General features: G+C 65.8%; 1 protein-coding gene across 2 annotated transcripts; it reads left to right on the top strand.

Annotated features, from left to right (window-relative positions):
• Positions 1-394: 394 nt before the first annotated feature.
• On the top strand, positions 395-15,782 carry CPLX2 (complexin 2). 2 transcript variants are annotated; one of them, XM_049829595.1, is made up of 5 exons: positions 395-525; positions 5,246-5,344; positions 14,628-14,735; positions 15,237-15,412; positions 15,585-15,782. In XM_049829595.1, exons 3-5 carry the CDS (start codon positions 14,705-14,707, stop codon positions 15,780-15,782), a joined length of 405 nt encoding a protein of 134 aa, XP_049685552.1. In that variant the 5' UTR covers positions 395-525; positions 5,246-5,344; positions 14,628-14,704. The 2 variants fall into 2 exon arrangements, with proteins under 2 accessions (XP_049685552.1, XP_049685553.1); XM_049829596.1 differs by lacking the exons at positions 395-525; positions 5,246-5,344 and adding an exon at positions 12,270-12,346.
• The last annotated feature ends 2,344 nt before the right edge of the window (positions 15,783-18,126 follow it).

The following is an 18,126-nucleotide window of genomic DNA, read 5'->3' as shown; positions in this document are numbered from 1 at the left end:
CCAGATACTGAGGGGTGGCTCTTCGGGGCACTGGAGGTGCAGCTGCTGGGGACGTAGCCAGGTACTGGGAGGGCTGCCCGTGTACTGGGGGGCAATTGCTGGATGCTGGGGGGCATAGCCGGGTAGAGGAGGGATGGCTGGATAGCGGGGGGGGGGGGGGGGGACACAACTGCGGGGCACCGAGCGGGGCAGCTAGGTACCGGGGGGGGGGGGCAATTACCGGGAACCGAGGGGACCTGCCGGGCAGCGGGGGCAACGGCAGGGTACCGGAGGGGAATTGCCGGCTGCGGGGACGGAAGGCCGGGGCCGGGGGGCTGCCGCCGGGGGCGCGGGGCGGGCCGGAGGCGGGCACGGAGCCGGCCCCGCCCGGGAGGCCGTGCGGCGGGAGGGGGAGCCAGTACCGGGAGCCCCCCCCACCCCCCCTCCTCCCCGTACCGCTACGGCTCCCGCCTCCCTTCCGGCGGCGGCTCCTTCCCTGCGCCGGGGGCGGACGGGGCGGACCGGAGCCGCGCCGAGCCCAGCCAGGTGGGTGCGGGGCCGGGCCGGGCCGGGCCGGGGGCACCGGGAACCGGGGGCGGGCCCGCCGTGCCGCAGAGCCCGGGGAGGGAGGGGGTGAGGGCCGGGCACGGGCACGGGAACCGGCCCGCCGAACCTCCCGGGGCCGCCGGCTTATGTAACGGGGCGGCGGCCGCGGGGCTGCGGGATGCGGCAGAGCGGTGCGGGATGCGGGGAAGGATGCGGGATGCGGGTGCAAGACGCAGGGGCTGAGCGGCGCGCCCCCGGACTGCAGGGCTGGGGAGGGGGGGGGGGAGACACACGCCGATGTGGAGGGGACGGCAGGAGAAGGGCTGTCACCCCCGGACTATGCTTTGCATCCCCCCCCCCCCCCCACCCTTCCAGCCCCTCCGTGCCTGGCCATGCCCTGCGGGGGGGGGGGGGGGCTCTGCAGAGCGGGGCCGTGGGCAGGGAGAGGAGGCGACCTGCTCCCCCCACCGCCCCCTGCCTGCACCCGGGGAGGCTCGACGCAGCCTTCTGCTGTGGGGAGCTCCTGGTACCCACCGGGGTCTTCCCACGCCTCCCCACCACCGGCTCCCTCCTCCATCCTGCTCTCCACGGCTAAGTCCAACCACTCGTGGAGCATCCCAGCTGCACAATCCCCGGTCCCCCGGGCTCCAAACCCTCTCCCCTGTGCACTGTCCCTACGAGATTCCTCCCATGCCCCACGCTCCAGCCCCTCTCCCCGCCGTGCCCCCAGTGCCGTGGCTGCAGCACACGGGCCAGGTGGCTGCCGAGATCCAGGCCTGGCAGCACGCAGCGGCACTGCCACCCGCATGGCACGAGCGTGACCGGGCAGCCGCTGCCCGAGGCAGGCAGTGCCGTGAGTCAGAGCAGCAAAGCAGGGCTGGCACCTTCGCTCAGGACGGGGCTGACGGCTCAGGGCTTCTCCATGCACCTAGCCAGGCTCTGCAGGAGGTGGCAGCCGCTGGCTGAGGTTGGTGAAGGAGCCGGAGCGATTCGAGTCAAGCTGAGGTGCTGGGTTTGGCAAATAAAGGATGAGGAAGGATGGGCCGGGATCAGGGTGCAGAGAGGTGTCCTCCCTGCCTTCATCCTCCCAAGGCCGCAGGACCCCGAGGGTTGCCAGGACAGGCTCCGGCATAGCCAGGAGAAACAGGGAGCTCAGCCCCCGGCTGGCAGCACTGCTGGGCAGCACTGCTCCGGGTGTCCAACCCTCAGCATCCTGGGGAAACTGGAGACAGCTCAGCTGACACAAACCAGCACAGAAAAATGTCTCAAAAGCCTCCCTTGGCTGTGGGCTGAGTGTTTGTTTCTTCGATTGCCTCACGTGATAACATTAGTATTGAAATGACCCCAACCAGGCAGAACTATTAACACCTCGCAGCACTGGAGGATGATTCCGATTCGCACCTTGGCTCTTCCCCGGGTTTCTGCAGAGGCTGCTGCCAGGCGCAGCCCGCCAGGCCCAGTGCTGCTTGTCAGGAGCCGTGTCGGGAGCCGAGGAGAGCCACGTTGAGTTGCCCAGCACGGTTTAAGCACCGGAGCTGAGAGGTCCCAGCAAAGATCTGGTACTGCGGAGAAACCCTCCGGGGACGAGATGGTGACTGCTGGCAGCATGGCACAGCTCCGTCCCCACCACTGGGCACCAATGCGGCCCCATGGCCCAGAGATCAAGAGGTCTGGCAGGTGGGCACGGTCACTGCAGCCCAGGCTGCCACCCCTCCCACCGGCGCCGAGCCCAAGCCCTTGGGCACCACACGCTGCCTGAACAGCCAGGGCCGGACCCCCCTGCTCAGAGCAGGACCTTCCCAGCAGCCAGAGGATCTCTGCTCTCACCCACAGCCTCCGCGTGTTCCTGGGCAGACCTTCCCATTTGTTCTTATGCCAGCATCATCCTCGAGTTTAAACGATCCTTCTCCCTCCCCGGTGTTTACTTGCCGGGTGTATTTATAGAGAGCAATCAGGCCTGCTCAGCCAGGGTAAACAAGCTGCGCTCCTGCGGGCTGCTCTCGCGTGAGCACTCTCTGCTCACTAGTCCCAGGAGCTTTCCCCTCCGCCTTTCCCAGCTCCACGGAGCCTTCCTGGCTGCAGAGACCTGGACTGTCTGCCTTGTCCAGCCATGGGCTCTCGAGGCTGTGCCTCCAGGCTCTGGTGTCTCACTAGGTTGCCCGGTGCCTCACCAGGAGCCAGTCACCTTTTCCTGTGTGCCGTTCTGCACCACAGGTGCCTGCTCCTCCTGTAAGCAGCCAGGCCAGCAGGTCCATCCCTCCCTAGCTGGTGCCACCAGCTCCTGCTGTTACACTCACCAGAGGTTCAGAAACATCGCTCATCTCGGCCAAATCCCAGAGCTCCATCATGGTGTGACCCAGACCTGCCCCAGCCCATGGCAAGTGAAGTCTGCAAGAGGTGTTGAGATTTTTGAGGCTGAGAGTCTGCTTTTTGAAGGCAAGGCAGGTTGGCTTAGGTACAGGACCCCAGCTGGGAAATGCCTCTGGGGGCTGCTCAGTGCGGCATGGCACCCTGAGCCCTTTGCAACCCTGTGTGAGAGCCAGGATGGCACACTGCTGGCACTTCGTCCAGTTTGCAGATATTTTCCCCAAGCATCGTCGCTCTGAGCCTTCCTTCTCACCCCAGTGCCCGGACACAAAGCTGATGCCAGCCCCACGGCAGGCCATGAGAGCATCTTCCTTAGGCAGGAGAAGCACTCTGAGATGTGGCCCAGAGCTTCCCAGCCTGCGCACCCCACTGCTCCCCTTCCCCAGCCCACCCTCCTCTGCAGACATTTGGACAAGCTCAGCTATAAAAGCAGGGTTCCGAGAGCCAGAGTGGCCAAAGCAGGAGAGCTGTGGACTCGCTAATGGTCTCATCTCGAGCATTAAGTTTTCTCTGGATACTGTGTCTTGTGTCCAGACCTCAGCTGGATAAAAGCATCCCTGCCGGTGCCTGGGGGCACCGCAGTCTGCAGAGCTGGGGGCGTCCTGGCACCATCACCCTGTTCTGCTCTGCCTTATCCTCCGCTTTTGGCTGCGGTTGGTGTCTGGTTGCCTGGACAGACAGACAGACTGAGCTAGTGCAGCTGTCCAGGTGAGATGCATCTTTGTGGTACTGGCAGGCTCTGCCCGTTGCAAAGGCAGGAAAAAAACAATTTGGTCTGGCCCAGAAAAAAAATACCCTGCAGGGATTGGAGCAGCATCCCCCAGGATCCTCTGCATCCTCTCGGGTACCTGGGCAGGAGGTCCCTGCTCTTCCCACCCTCTGGGGTTTCAGCAAAGAACAGCTGATTTGGACCCCAGGCCATGGCCAGCAAAGCAGGAGACCGATCCTGTCCCAGCCCAGCTTGTCTCCTCGGCACTGAGCTGTCTGGAAACCAGCCACCCCCAGGCACACGTCCCTGCAGCACTCTGCAGCCTGTCTTACCCCGCTCCCGAACCTTCTCACATCCCGAAGGAGGCAGCGGTTGTCCCCAGCAAAGGTCACCTTCACGCTGCTGCTGAGCCCTTTCCAGGCTGAGCTTTTAGCTCTGCATTTCCCAGGGAAGCAGACGCCGTTCTGGGGTCTCCTCAGGGTTCCCCCTGGGAACCCTCTGCCCCTTCCCTGCAGCCCCCAGAGCTCAGGGTCCCTGGGGTGAGCTTGCACCCTCCCCAAACCCAGCACAGTGCCCAGAGGCTGGCAGTGTTTCCTGCCCCCAGGGCTGGGATGAGGCATCCCTGCTCTGTAAAGCTTTTAAAAATGCAGGCTCCATCCATCCCAGCCCCTGCTCCTCCAGCGTCGCTGTTTGCCTGTGTTTCCCCCAGCTCCCCTGGGTCATATATTTATCTCCAATTTGCCAAAGCCTCCCTCCTTCCCCAGGGTGGAGGAAAAGCCTTTGCTCGAAGTCAGGATCAATTTGTAACTTCCCCAGACACCTGCTCCTGAGTCGCAGAGCACAAATCACACTCGTGGCACCCATCGCGGTGGCACCAGCCACACCGTGGGGATGGACCACTCCAGTGTGGCACCCAGCACCCTGGTACCTGGATCTCTGCACAGCCCCTGCCCAGGCCAGCATCCCCAGGAGCACCCCCTGCATCTCCCCAAGCATCATGGCAGGATTTCAAGGACATTCGGGGAAGGGACAAGATCCCCAGGGCAGAAGCTTCCTGACGTCGGGCAGAAGTGGGGAACCCAGAGCAGGGCCAGGCTTTCTCAAATTGCAAAGTCTTAGCAGGGGCTTTTGTTTGGTGGCTTGTTTTAACTTGCCATTATGTTCTCCAAAGAAGAAATTCATCATTTGCAAGCTGAGGAGGGCAGAGTTAATGTGAAATTTTAAAACCCTCAAAGAGTTGAGAGCCCTCTAAATATTTAATGAAAGCATCCAAACTGCCGGGTGTCTGCAGAGATGGCCAGGAGCCCTGCACCAGCAGCAGAGGTGGTGTCCCTGGTCCAGGAGAGGACCAAAGACCCCGATGGGCTGCCACCTCCTGCAGTCTGTCACCCTCTGTGTGCCCCACTGGACTCCCACCTGCGGGGAGATGGTGGCTCTTGGCAGCAGGTTGCTCCTGTCCTTGAAGGTCAGGACAGGGGGGGTTGGGTGAACAGACCCACCCTGGGCCCCGTGGGTGGGCAGAGAAGGCAGCAGGCTGTGGTGTGCTCTGTCCATCACGCATCAAGTGATTCCGCTTTGTCCACCCCATCCAGTCCTGGGGCCCCACCATGGAGCTGATCCTCTTGCTGTTGGTATCTCCTGCAGGTCCCGCTCTCCCTGCGATGCCCAGCTGCCCCCGCGAGGTCCTCGTCCCCCTGCGTTAGGTGCCGAAGCCTGCAGACGCCTGGCGCTCCACGCACCAAGGTAGGCAGTGCTGCCCCTGCACACCATGGATCCTGGGGGGCCAGCTCCCTCCCCACGGTACGGGGGGCACAGTGCAGCCATGGGATGGATGGGGGGGGTACAGAGATACCACTTGGGGCTGCCTCAGTGGAGCCAGTCGGGCCCCCCAGGATGGGGGGGGGGGGGTCCATCATGGGCATCCTGGTTGGACCCTGGTGCAGGGCAAGAGGCATCTGGACCAGCTCAGGACCAGGCTGAGGCCATGGGAATGGGGAACAGCACGGGCTTTGGGGCAGATGCTGGGCGCGGTGCTGCCTGGGGACCATGGCAGGTGACGGTGACTGTGGAGCTGGCACAGGGCCAGGGTTTTTTTTCTTTCCTTTTTTCTTTTTTTTTTTTTTTTTTTTTTTTTGCTTTTGAAAGCCCCCAGATGGGAAAGGTACGAGCCAAACCCCACTGAAAGCAGCCAAGAATGAATTTTCTGGCCAGAGCCCCAGCAGCTCTTGGAGCAGCGCCGTACCCGTCCGGCGTCACGCTGCAGCGGAAACCCCGAGCGCAGGCAGGCTGAGGGAGGTCTGAGCTGGTTTGGGCAGTAAGCCCCCCCCCCTCATCCCAGCTGTCCCCCAGTGCGGGGGTCTCGCCCCTCCCCACACTCCGAGCCAGGGCAGCGCAGGCTCATCCCGCTCCCACCGAGCTGCAGCTTGGCTGGAGCCCAGACACCCAGATGTCCCCCCCCATGCTGCCACAGAGCCCCCCACCACGCAGCCATCTGCTGCCATCGGAGGACAGGGTGTCCCCGGCGTTGTGGCCCTTGGCCGGCTCTGTTGCCCAGGGCACGGGGCATTTTGGCTCCCAAACCTTCCCTTTCATGGGTTGCAATGGGCCCTTCTCCCCCAGGAAGGCAGATGCTCTCCCAGAACTAGGCTGAGAGTTTGGGTAGAGCAGGACCAGCCATGACGGCATCCCCGATCCTCTCTTCCTCCCGCTCCCAGCCTCGGCGGTGCAGGGGGTGGTTACCGCACCCCAGGCTCTCTGCCCTTGTCTCGGGAACCCCAAAGAGCTTGCAAGATCTTTGCAAAACCAACACCTGTATCGGCACGAGGCTGAACCCCAGGGGAGCAGTGCCCAGGGTCTCATTTTTCATAGTGATTTGGCTGGAGGAAGGAGGGGCAGGGGCTGCCGCTGCTCTGCTGTGATCTGGGTGCCCAGTCTTGAGCTAATCGTGCCCTTGTCCTTCATGCCTTTTCCCCACCGGTGAAGTGAGGGTGGGTATAACTCCTCCAAGGCTTTCCGCGAGGAGCAGGTGTGCAATCCCATCCTGACACGGAGCCAGGAGGGGACCCTCGGGCATCCATTCCCCACACAGTTCCGACCACCTCTGTCACCGGTGCCTGCACAAGCCCTGCATGTCCCTGCCAGGGCAACAGGGATGGAAATCAGTACGTGCACAGGCTGGCTTCTTCCCCAAAGGCGATGGCTGGGGCGATGGGGAGGGATGGGAAGGCAGCGCAGGGGATCAGGGGGGCTTTTGTCTGCTCCCCAAGCAATGCCTGGTGTGCTGTTCCCAGCTCCGCTCCACACCGGCCCCTGCAGAGCTGTGCGGGTGTGCGTGCCTGCCATAAATATTGATGGGGTGGACTCAGCGCAAGTGTGCCTTTATATACAGCGATTGGGATGTAAACACTGTAAGTACCTGCTGTGTGGGCAGCAGAAAGCAGTGTCGGTGATAGCACTGAGGTTGAATGCACTGTGGCTTTTTTATAGGGAGGTCGGATCCATCCTTCATAGGGTGGGGAGGTGGGAAGCGGCCGGGTGAGTAACCCCAGGGGTCATAAACCTGTTTGGGGAATCAGCCAGACCTACAGCAAGCCTAAATCTTCCGGCTGAGACTGCAGCGAGCCACCACGGCTCCCACAACCCGCTCCCCGCACAGCCACACCAGGATAAACAGTGAGGGGCTGCAGTGCCTCTGTTTAATAATGCATGGCACAGAGGCACCGGACGCACGCCGGGAGCCATGGGGACGAGGAGTCACCACTGCAGCACTCGACCAGCGGGGTCCATCCCAGCATCTCCCGGTGCTCGTGGGACATGGACATCTCGGGGCTCGGGGTGGCCCTGAGGCTGGGGCTGGGTGAGCAGAGCTCCCCGTTGCAAGGCACAGAGCAGCGGTGGCAAAGCCAAGGCACTCGGTCACTCAGCGGCTGACATCCCAGCCACGCTGGATGCTTCTTAGCTGGAGCCTAGAGCGGGTCGCTGTCCCTTTGGGCACCCTCGCTGGGAGATTCAGCCCCTCCGTCACTCTTTCTCCCACAGATGTAGGCATAGATGGTCTTTTGGGGGAGCTCTGGAGGGCTGAGCAGCACTGGGAGCACCCTTCCCTCTGGCATCCTCCTGGGACACTGCCATGCTGGAAACAGCTGGAAGCCGTGGGCTCGGTCCCCTCCTCGCCCCATCCCTTCTTCAGCCGCAGCCACCCCGGCTCGCACGCTGGCTGCCGTGCCCGGGACGAGCAGGTGCGTGCTGGGGCCCCGCAGGCACCAGTTCACAAGCAGCTCCTGCAGACGGCCCCCCCCGGGACACACACACACGTCCCTCATTGCGCGCGGTGCCGTGATCCGGCCCCGCCGACCATCTGCCGCAGCAGCTCCCTGCCACCCACTCCCCAGCCCACGCTGCACCCCGCGGCACAGAGCTGGGCAGGGATGGCCTGGGGGTGCCCAGCGTAACCCCCCCCACCCCACAGGCAGGAGCCTGGCAGGAGGGGGCAGATGGGTCTGCGGGAGCAATGCCGACAGCGCTGTGGTACCGATGCAGATGGGTCTGCAATACTGATGCCGACAGGGCCGTGGTATTAATGCAGACGGACTCGTGATAGTGATGCAAGAGAGCAGGAAAAGCTGCAACGTCAGCCTGGAGCCCCTCTGGCTGCAGGGGTGCTTTGTGGTCCGGGCAGGGCAGGGCATGGGGAGGGCAGCGGGCAGGGGCATCCCTTGTCCAGCCAGCAAAGCCTGGAGCTGGGGAGACCCTCAGGGCACGGGAGCAGCAGAAGTTGTCCTGTGAGGGTGGCTCCAAGGGTGGATTTGGCCTGTTGTCTCTGTCCCTCACTGGTGAGCTCAGGGGCCCCTGCCACCCCCGGCCCCCCACCACCGTGGTGCTGCTCCCACGGTCAGGCAGAGCACCACAGCAGAGGCAGGGTCAAGCCACAGCAGAAGCCCACCTCCCTCCCCGCCACCCCAGGGCTTGTGGCGTGCTCCCACGTCGGCCCCACGGTGAGACCCATGTTCACACCCCATGCCTGGCGTGTGGGGGATAACAGGGGAGTGGGTGCCGGGGGGGGCACCCACGTGTGCCAGGGGTGCTGTGACTTGCTGCAGGGGCAGAGCGGCGGCCCCATCGTCCCCAGGGGCTGGACGTGCGTGGCTCTGAGCACCACACGCTCGCCCTGAGCATGGCGTAACAGAGTGACCCTGGGTCCCCCTCGCCTCATGCGGTGTCACCGGCGGGAGGGACAGCAGGGTTGGCAGCAGCTGTCCCTGCAGTCTGTGCTCAGCCGCTGCACTGGAGGGTCTGGCTCCAGCCTTATGATACAGCGCGCCGGTGCCTGTCCCCATCCCTGTCCCCGCTGGATGCCAGCCCCCAGGGGCCAGGGCTGCTCTTCAGAGGCTGCAGCTGCTGCGTGTTTTGTGCTCCCTCTTCCCCTTCTCCCCGCTGCTGTTTTTGTTTTGTTTAAGAGGCTGGGTTACGAATTTTAAACAGGCTCCTGAAAAACCCAATTACCTCCAGAAGACAACCTGATAAAAGCTGCCTAAGTGGCACTGTGGAAATCGCCTTGTGCAGCAGCCGAGGGAAAACCAACATAACAAAGCCTTTGGAAATGGAGTTAACCACTTTTAATCCCTTGGTGTGATGAGAAGGACCAATAATTATTTTCTGCAAAGATGGGGCAGGGAGGGGGGTTAAGTAAAATAACTGTCCTGTACTAATGGGTGGCAGCAGGGTGGGCTGGCGGTGTCGCAGGGGTGGGTGCAGGTACTCAGGCACCCGCTTCCCTCTGCCTAAGAGCTTTGCAAGGTCCCCCAGAGGCTGTGACCTTGCAGGGTCCCCGTGTGGCTGCAGGGCCTGGGAATGATGCTGGCAGCGAGGCGGACGGGTGCCACTCGGGTCGTTGCTGGCGGCGGATGCAGTGGGTGATGCGGCAGTCAGCCCCGTGCCCTTTCCTTGGGCGCTGGAGGGGGAGCGAGGCGCTGCCAGGGCCCTGGCACTTGCACCATCTTCGTCCCTGCCGCGCTGCCCCCGCGAGCCGGCACGGAGGCAACTTGCAGGACTTGGCAGTGCTGAGAGCTTCCTTCTCCATCTGGCCATGGCGCTGCCCCCCCACATCCCTCCCATCCCTCCCCGTCCCTTCCCTTCCCGCCTCCCCCGGCAGCTCCAGGCAGCCACCCGGCAGGTGACACTGCCCAGGACGATGCCAGGGAACAGCTGTGCCTAAGGAGTGCCCGTGCCGGGCGCAAGCAACTTCCCAACACCAGGAGCATCCTCCAAACACCTGCCAGAGCCAGCTTGGCTCTGGGACTGCGGGGGGGGGGGGTGTCCCCTGGGTCCATGCCCATCCCAGGAGCAGGGGTGTCTGCAGGGGGGTACGGGGCAGGAGGACGGAGGCGATGCCCAGGGCTGGTGACAAGCCCCTGGCTGTCCTTCCCGTGGGAGCCCAGCCGGCAGGGCAGAGCTGGGTGCCTGCCAGCCTGTCGGCTAAGGTTGTGCTGCCGGCACCGGCAGCTGGAGTGCCGGGGCGGTTGGCCACAGCTCATGTGAGCCTCGTGCTTCCCGTGGCAGCAGGGATGGGGGCTGCTTTGCCCACCTCCCACTGGCCACCCCGCACCCCGCGTGGGGTCCCACGCTTGGGGACAGCACTCCAGGCCACCAAGCCCCAAGGAGGGCAAGCCCAGCTTAGCGCTGGGCACTGGCACAAGGGATGGCCCTGCCAGCTTGGCCATAGCTCATACTGGGAGCAGTCTCCGGGCACACGGGGAGCTACTGGGGGAGGATGCGCTTAATGCGCCAAGGCATCTCCAAAGATTGAAAGACTCAAGGACCCATCCCAGGAACAAAAGGAGGCGTTTGTCAGGCGCTGAGAGACGGGCTCGTTAATTCCTCCTGACTGTCACACTTATCTGTAATGAATTTGTGCTCCGCTGTATTATTTTTAATACAATAGGAGCGGTGCCGCCCGCCCACCGCCCGGCTGCCGGGAGCGCTGACGTCAGCGCCCGGAGCACGGCTGCCGCAGGACGGACGGATGGACGGACGGGCCAAGTGCAGGCCTGTCTTGCCTCCCACGTGCCCATCCCACCAGCCGCTGAGTGGGGCTGGGCATGAGGGCAGGTGGCATTTTTTCCATGGAGGTGGAAAAAGGAGTTGTTGGTTGATGCCACAGAGGAAGGAGGCTGAGGGCTCAGGGCCGGCAGAGATGAGGTGCGCCAAGGGGTGTTTTGGGGAGTGGTGAGAGGGTGGTGAACAAGAGGGCCGTGTCCTTGATGTGTTGTCCCTGTGCTGAGACCTGGCCGCAGCAGTGACTGTGTGTCAGGGCAGGAGCTGGCAGAGGGTGCACACACACGGGTCTGTCAGTGCCGTGTCCCGGTGGAGGTGCTGGGCTGGCACTTACACGCTGGCTTTGCCCCCCCCCCAGGCTGCGGGACGGCTGCCCACTGCTGCCCAACATCCTGCATCGCCCCCGTCCTCCCCACGGCAGCCCCGGCGGTGCCCAGCAGCACCAGCAGCAGCTCTGCAGCTCGCACCACCGGGCTTGTGGGGGCAGCTGCAACCTGTCCCAGCTCCCCGCAGCCTCCCACATGCAGAGGGGGGGGGGGGTCCTGAAACAACCCCGCACCCAGACCCTCTCCAGCACTTTTCTGGGCCGTAGCCATGATATTCCCCGCAGGGCTGCAAGGGCTGCTCCTCCAGAGCCTCACCATTAAACAGCAGCTATCCCCAAAGCCTGGCTCAGAGCACCACTAATCTGATTTGCGAAGGGCTCGTCTTGTTTCTAATAAGCCAGGGCTGGATTAATTAGGAGGCGCCGACTGCCCCTCTGCAGGGTGGCAGGGCTGGTGGTGGGGCACGCGCCCGTCCCCAGCGCCTCGCCAATGCACTGGGATGAGAATGGGAGACCTGGGGGAGCCCAGGGCTGCAGCTGCGGGGGGGGGGGGAGGCAGGAGGTCTACAGGAGCCCATCTCCCTCGGGGCAGGTGCAGCAGGTCTGGGCAGGGTGGTGCCCCCCATTTTCCGCCCAGGACCCCCGCGCTGAAGGGAGTCCTGAGCTCTGTGGACATCGTGGCCTCGACGCCACCGCGCAGCCCCTCCCAGCATCCCCTGCCTGAGCACCCCCCACCCTCCTTGGGGACCCCCCGGGGGGGGAGCAGCACCAAAAAAATCCAAAGCCGGGGCCTCCGAGCGGCAGCTGCTGGCGCTGGGGCCGAGGTGATTTTTCAGGGACTTTAATTCAACTCCCGCAGCCGTCCCGCACCGCTGCGGAGGGGGACGGGGTGCTGCAGCTCGGGGTGCTGGGTGAGGGAGTGGGGGGGGGCGGGATTGGGGCGGGGGGGGCAGCTCCCCGGTGCCTCCGCCTGATTAATGCTTCGTTTGGCCCATTAATTGCCACGGAGGTGAATCATTAACCCCGCGCAGGACGCGCTCCCCCCCCCCACACCCCGCCATCCCTCTGCTGCGGGAGCGCAGTGGGGGGGGGTCCGGGGGAGGGGGGAGTCCCCGGCCCCCCACCCCCGCGAGCACCAGGACGTTTCCCCGGGGGGTCGTGCGGCTTTTCCCCGTGGGGTGGGTTCCGCATCCCATCCCCCCCCCGGTGGGGGGCCGGGCCCGCGCGGTGGTGGGGCGAGGGGGGGGGGGGGGTGTCGCCCCGGGCGGGCCCACGCGTGCCGCCGGGGGCGGGAGGGGGGCCGGGCCGCGGCGGCGGGGCGGGGCGGGAGGGCGGAGCGGCGGCAGCGGAGAGCGGCGGCGGAGCCGGTGAGTGCCGCGCCGCGCCGGTGCTGAAGGGACAGCGCCGCCGCTGCGGCACCGGGCGGCACCGGGCGGCGGGCGGGGCCCCGCGCCGCATCCACCGGGGGGAGGAGGAGGAGGAGGAGGGGGGGGGGGGGGGGGGCGGCGGGTCCCCGCGGCACCGCGTCCCCTGCGCGACTCCCCCCCCCCCCCCCCCCCCCGGCTCCCGCCCTTCCCGTGTCCCTGCCCCCCCCCCCCCCGCGTCCCCGATGTCCCCTGCGCCCCCCGGTGCGTGTCCCCCCGTCCCGTGTCCCCCCGCGCGTCTTCCGTGTGCCTGCGCTTTCCCCCCCCCCCAACCCACACCGCGGTGCGTCTCTCGGGTTCGCACCCCCCTCCCCACCGTGGTCCCGGTGTCCCCCGCACGCCGGGTGTCCCCTACGTCCCGTGTCCCCGCTGTCCCCCGCCCTCCCGGCGCCCCCCCGTGTTCCCTGCGTCGCTGCAGCCCGTGCGGCCCCGCTGTCCCCGTGCTTGCTGGTGTCCCCCCCCCCCCGTCTGCTAACGTCCCCCCGCGTCGCCCGTGTCACTGCACCCCCCCCGGTGTCTCCCACGTACCCCGGTGTCGCTGCGCTCCCCCCACGTGGCCCCAGTGTTCCGGTGCCCCCCGTGTCGCAACGGCCCCCGCTGTCCCCTGCACCCTCCCTGCTGCCCCGGTGTGCCGGCGCCCCCCGGTGTCCCCACGTCCCCGGTGTCCCTGAGCCCCCCTTGTGACCCCGGGGCTCAGCACAGTAGCGCCTGGAGGCCCCCCCCTACCCCCTCCCGGTACTGCAGGGTGCCCGGGGCTGGGAGCAACAAACTTCCCCAGGAGCCCCCCCCTCAGCCCAGCGGGGTCCTGGGGAGCCGGGATGGGGGGAACCCACGAGGCTGCGGCACCCACAGGGCGCACGCACACACACACACACACACACACACACACACACTCTGCAAACTGCACACCCAGGCTGTGAGCGCAGCCTGCAGCCCCCCCGCACACAGGGCACTCTGGGGGCACAAGCACACGCACCCCCACCCCGCAAGCACACAACGCCCCACACACATACACCCCCCCCACCTGCAGTCCCCCCCCCCCCCACGCACACAGAGCATGCAAACAGCCTGCAACACCCCCACACGTACACACACGGAGCACAGTCTGCAAATTTGTGTGCGCACCCCACCCCGTACAGCCCGCAAACCCACAGACCTGCACACGCAGCCCCCTCCCCACACCAACACAACCTCCAACCCCCCCCCCCAGTGTGCAAACACACGCAGCACACGCACAGCGCACACAAACACAGCCTGCCAACCTCTGCGCACACACACCACCCCCGTTCGCAAGCCCTTGCACACATACCCACAGAGCTTGCAAACCCCCAAACTCACACACTCAAAGCTTGCAAACAGGCTGCAGCCCTGCGCACCGTGTGGGCACACGCAGCTCGCAGCCCCACAAACTTATACACACACGCACGTGCACGACCCCCCCCACCCCCCCCCCCGTGCAAACAGTCTGCAGCCACCCGCAAACACACCTCTTGACCAAACACAGCCTGCGCGTACAGCTCACACGCACCCAGCGCATGCAAACACGAAACACGGCATACACACGCACGCTCCATCCTGCACACGCAGTGCCCCTGCACGCCATCACCCATCTCCAGCACCCGCAGGGATCACACACACAGTCACAGGCTGCTGCCTGCAACCCCTGCAGCCCCCAAACACTGTCACAACCTGCCAACAGCCTCTTCTCCATCCCTCTGCAGAGCACATGCGTTGCGGTAAGACACACGCTCGTGCACACAGCACCCCGTGTCTGGCTGTGCCACGCTGACATCCCCGGGCAGGGTCTGTCGTCGTCCCCCCGCCAAAGCAGGGGTATGCGGTGGGTGGTGGCGTGGTGTGTCCCCATTTCACCAGGACCCCAGGCAGCAGCACCCCAGGGTTCCCGGGCTCCTGCTGCCCCCCCCTCCCGGGGGCAATGCTGAGGTGCATAGTCCCTCTGGGGTCCCTGCTTTGGTCCCTCCACCAAGGGGCCAGCAGGCCTGTGAGGAGGGGGCTGAGGGGCGCGGGTGCTGCCAGCAGGCAGATCTGCCCAACCTCTGCCCACAGACCCCCAAAGCTCCCTCTGCTCATCCTGGAAGGCGTTCGGGGCTGGAGGTGCAGAGGGTGCAAACTGCAGCCCCCAGGGAGCGTCCCATCCCTCACGCTTGGGCAGTGGAGACCCTGGGCACGGCGTCCCCGACCATGTCCCTCTCTGCCCATGCAGGTGGCCCTGGTCAGTGAGCCCGGACAGCAGTGGATGAGTGCTGGGCGCTGGCCTAGCCGCACACGCACACCGGCACCATGGACTTCGTCATGAAGCAAGCGCTGGGCGGTGAGTGGGTGCCGTCCCCCCTCAGGGTCCCCCCTCCGGGAGTGATGCCAGCCTGGCACCCCAGGGTGCACGGTGGGGGGGGGGGGGGACACATGGCAGGGGGACAGAGCTGCGGGGAGAGCCACCAGCAGCGGGGAGCTGCTGCCGGAACCCTCCAGGGCTCCCATTCCCTGTGCCAGCAGCGCCTGGCTGGGGAATCCCAGCTCTCCCACTGCTAAGTGGGATTCCCCGGCGGGTCCCCTGGGTGCCAGCACCGAAGGAGCTGCCGGCGTCTCCCCCGGCTGACGCCAAACTAGGGCAGAGCAGCCAGCCCGCAGCACTCCCCATCCCCACAGCCTCCGGAGCCCGTCTGCAGCCAGCTCTGGCATGGGTGGCACTGGGGACATCCCAGGTTGTCCTTGCCGGGGCCCTCCGCGCCCTCCCCACCTCTGCAGGGGCTTCGGCAGCCAACGCCGGGCTGCGGCACCCTTGAGGACCGGCCGATGGTCTTGTGCTGCACAGGGGCCACCAAGGACATGGGGAAGATGCTGGGGGGTGAGGAGGAGAAGGACCCTGACGCGCAGAAAAAGGAGGAGGAGAGGCAGGAGGCCCTGCGCCAGCAGGAGGAAGAGCGGAAAGCCAAGCACGCCCGCATGGAAGCCGAGCGGGAGAAAGTCCGGCAGCAGATCCGCGACAAGGTGGGCACACGCCTCCCCTGCGCCCACCCCTGCCCGCAGCACCCGGGCAGGGGCTGGGACAGGTAGCCGGCACAGCCAGGGAGGAGGGTGGCCCAAGGCAGTGGTGATGGGCACGGGGCACAGCACGGGCAGCGCCCGCTGCCTGCCCTGCTGAGGGCCTGTGTCCTCACAGTACGGGCTGAAGAAGAAGGAGGAGAAGGAGGCAGAGGAGAAAGCGGCACTGGAGCAGCCGTGTGAGGGCAGCCTGACGCGCCCCAAGAAGGCGATCCCGGCGGGCTGCGGGGACGAAGAGGAGGAGGAGGAGGAGAGCATCCTGGACACCGTCCTCAAGTACCTGCCCGGCCCGCTGCAGGATATGTTCAAGAAGTAACAGCACCGCCAACCCTGCCATGGGGTGCTGGGGCACGGGCGCCCTCTCCCCTCCAACCCCTCCATCAGTTCCCTTGGCCCCGGGGGGGGGGGTCCCCGCACCCCCTCCTGCCCTTTCCCCGGACCAGACCAAAAACCCGCCCCGTCCTGTCCAGGCAGGGCCCCACCACCACGCCGTGCCAAAGGGGAGCGGCCCTGGCCGGACAGGGTGAACCGGGACCAAATGCACTGATGTAACCTCGCGGCAGGCTGGGGGCACCCCAGGCCCTACCGGCCCCCCCCGGGGTGGCTCCCTGTGCCCCCTGCCCTGCCCCTCCTGCCCTCCCAGGGGACCCCGGCAGGCCTCCACTCGCCTGCCCTCGTCCCCAGCACTGCCATCCCCCTGCCCCGTCCCGCCCTGGGCCAAGCCCAAAGCACAAAGCCAGGCGCCCTGCCCGCAGCTCCCCCATCCCCGGTCCCCGGGCACGGGGGTCCCCCGGGGCTGCCCAGTGTGCTCCAGCATCGGGGGGTTGGAGGGGACCCCCCCCTCCCCGCATCTCTGGCCCCATAGTTAAAGCCATATCAGTTAGACTGCAATACTTCAGCACCGGGAGGAGCGGGCGCCGCGCTCCGCCAACCGTGTACAAAGGCACGCGCGGGGCAGGGACCCCCCTGCCTCGTCCCCCGACCCCGTCATCCCCACCGCTCGCTCGTCCGTGTCTCGGCCCCGCTGGCCCCCGTTCTCGCATTAGTGTCTCTGTGCCAGGGTGCGCCCCGTCGCGCCACGCGTCCTCGTGTCCGCTGCTCACGCTCCCACCCCCGAGTCCCCACTGTCCCCGGGGCCACCCGCGGCAATGAGCCGAGAGCCCCCCGCCATGCTGCCGGGGCCCCCGCTTTGCCCCCTGCAATAAAGCCAGCGCAGGGGGGGAGGGCTGCCGGGCCAGTCCTGGGCTGGGAGCGCCCGGCTGCCCCCCACCTGACACTGGACACACGTCCCCCGGGCCTGGGAAGGGATCCCTGGGCAAGCACCCCGGGCATGTCCCAGGAACCGCTGCTTGCACCCCAATGGGGGGACGCGGGGGCATGCCCTCACCCCAGCCCATCCCTTGCCGCACCGTGCTCCCCCCTCCCCGTGCTTCCTCCGCCACAGCCCCCAGCTGCTTACCAGGGCCCTCCCCGGGAGGCGGCAGGCGGCTCAGGGCCCCGCAGACATGCTGTGACCATCCTGCTCGAACTAGTCTTTGACAAACTAATAAAATAAAGGGATTTGTACATTGCTCCGGCTTCTTCTCACCCATTGCTTCCCTGGGGCCCCACACCAGGTCCCTTGCCCCTCCATCCCCCTCAGGGCTGAGACCTGGCAGCTCATCACACACTAAGGGAGGCCACAGGGCCCACGCCGGGCAGCACCCAAGCCAAGCCACAGGTGAAGGGAGAAGCCGCACATGGCTCCCAGAGCCCTGCTCACTCCAGTGGCCTCCCCACAGCCCTCTGTCTGCCCTGCAGGTGCCCTCTCTGGGGTTGGGGACAAGGTAAAAGGGAAGGGTGCTGTGGTGAGCCCCCACCCCACAGACATGGCAGGGGGACTTCTGCCCCTTCCCCCTGGCTCTGGGACTCCCCTCACAGGACAACTGGGGATACTCCTGGGGTATAAGGGCTGTTTCTTGTGGGTCACAGCCTTCTGCCCCAAGAGCAGGGGCACAGGGCTACACTCAGGCCCTGGGCAACAGGGCGCCTTATGCCCCGCAGCGAGGCAGGGCCCCTGGCAGTGCCCAGGCTTGGCACAGCCCTAGAGGCCTCCATCCAGAGCCAGCCTCAGCTTTGACTGATTTGCCATCATTTACCAGCAAAGAGCTCAGCTGTTACCCAAGCGGCATCAGCAGAGCAGTCGCCTGGAAAAACTTCTGTCAGAAGAAAATATTAGGGTAGGAAATGATAGAGATCTTGCAGGCAAGGTCTCCATCACAGGCAGGTTGCGTCCACACCTTCTCTGCAGTGACCATGTGCCCTGCGACTCAGCATGCTGGCGCAGGGGGGAAGAAAGCCCCACGGCTATCCCTGGGGAGCAGGGATATGGGAGGCACTACTTGTCACCCCTGGCAGGGGTGCAGGGCAAGGCTCTGCCCAAGGCCAGTGGCCACAGCGTGGGACAGGCAGCATCTTCTGCTGGGGCCACGGCCCTGCTCCATCCATGTGGGGTGCTGCCAAGCGGGAGTAGGGTTACGGGACCGGGACAGGTCCCTGCGGCTGTCCCCATCATCTGCGCAGTGTCCCTGTGTCACTTGTCCCCAGCGTGGGGGCACAGTGCCCCCTGGTGGGGTGACAACGCAGGACAGGAGACAGCGACAGCGGGGACAAGGGGGACA

Source organism: Accipiter gentilis, chromosome 26, assembly GCF_929443795.1.
Source record: "Accipiter gentilis chromosome 26, bAccGen1.1, whole genome shotgun sequence".
Taxonomy (NCBI): Eukaryota; Metazoa; Chordata; class Aves; order Accipitriformes; family Accipitridae; genus Astur; species Astur gentilis.
Note: the sequence above shows the minus strand (reverse complement) of the source record. Positions and strands in the feature narration are given on the sequence as shown.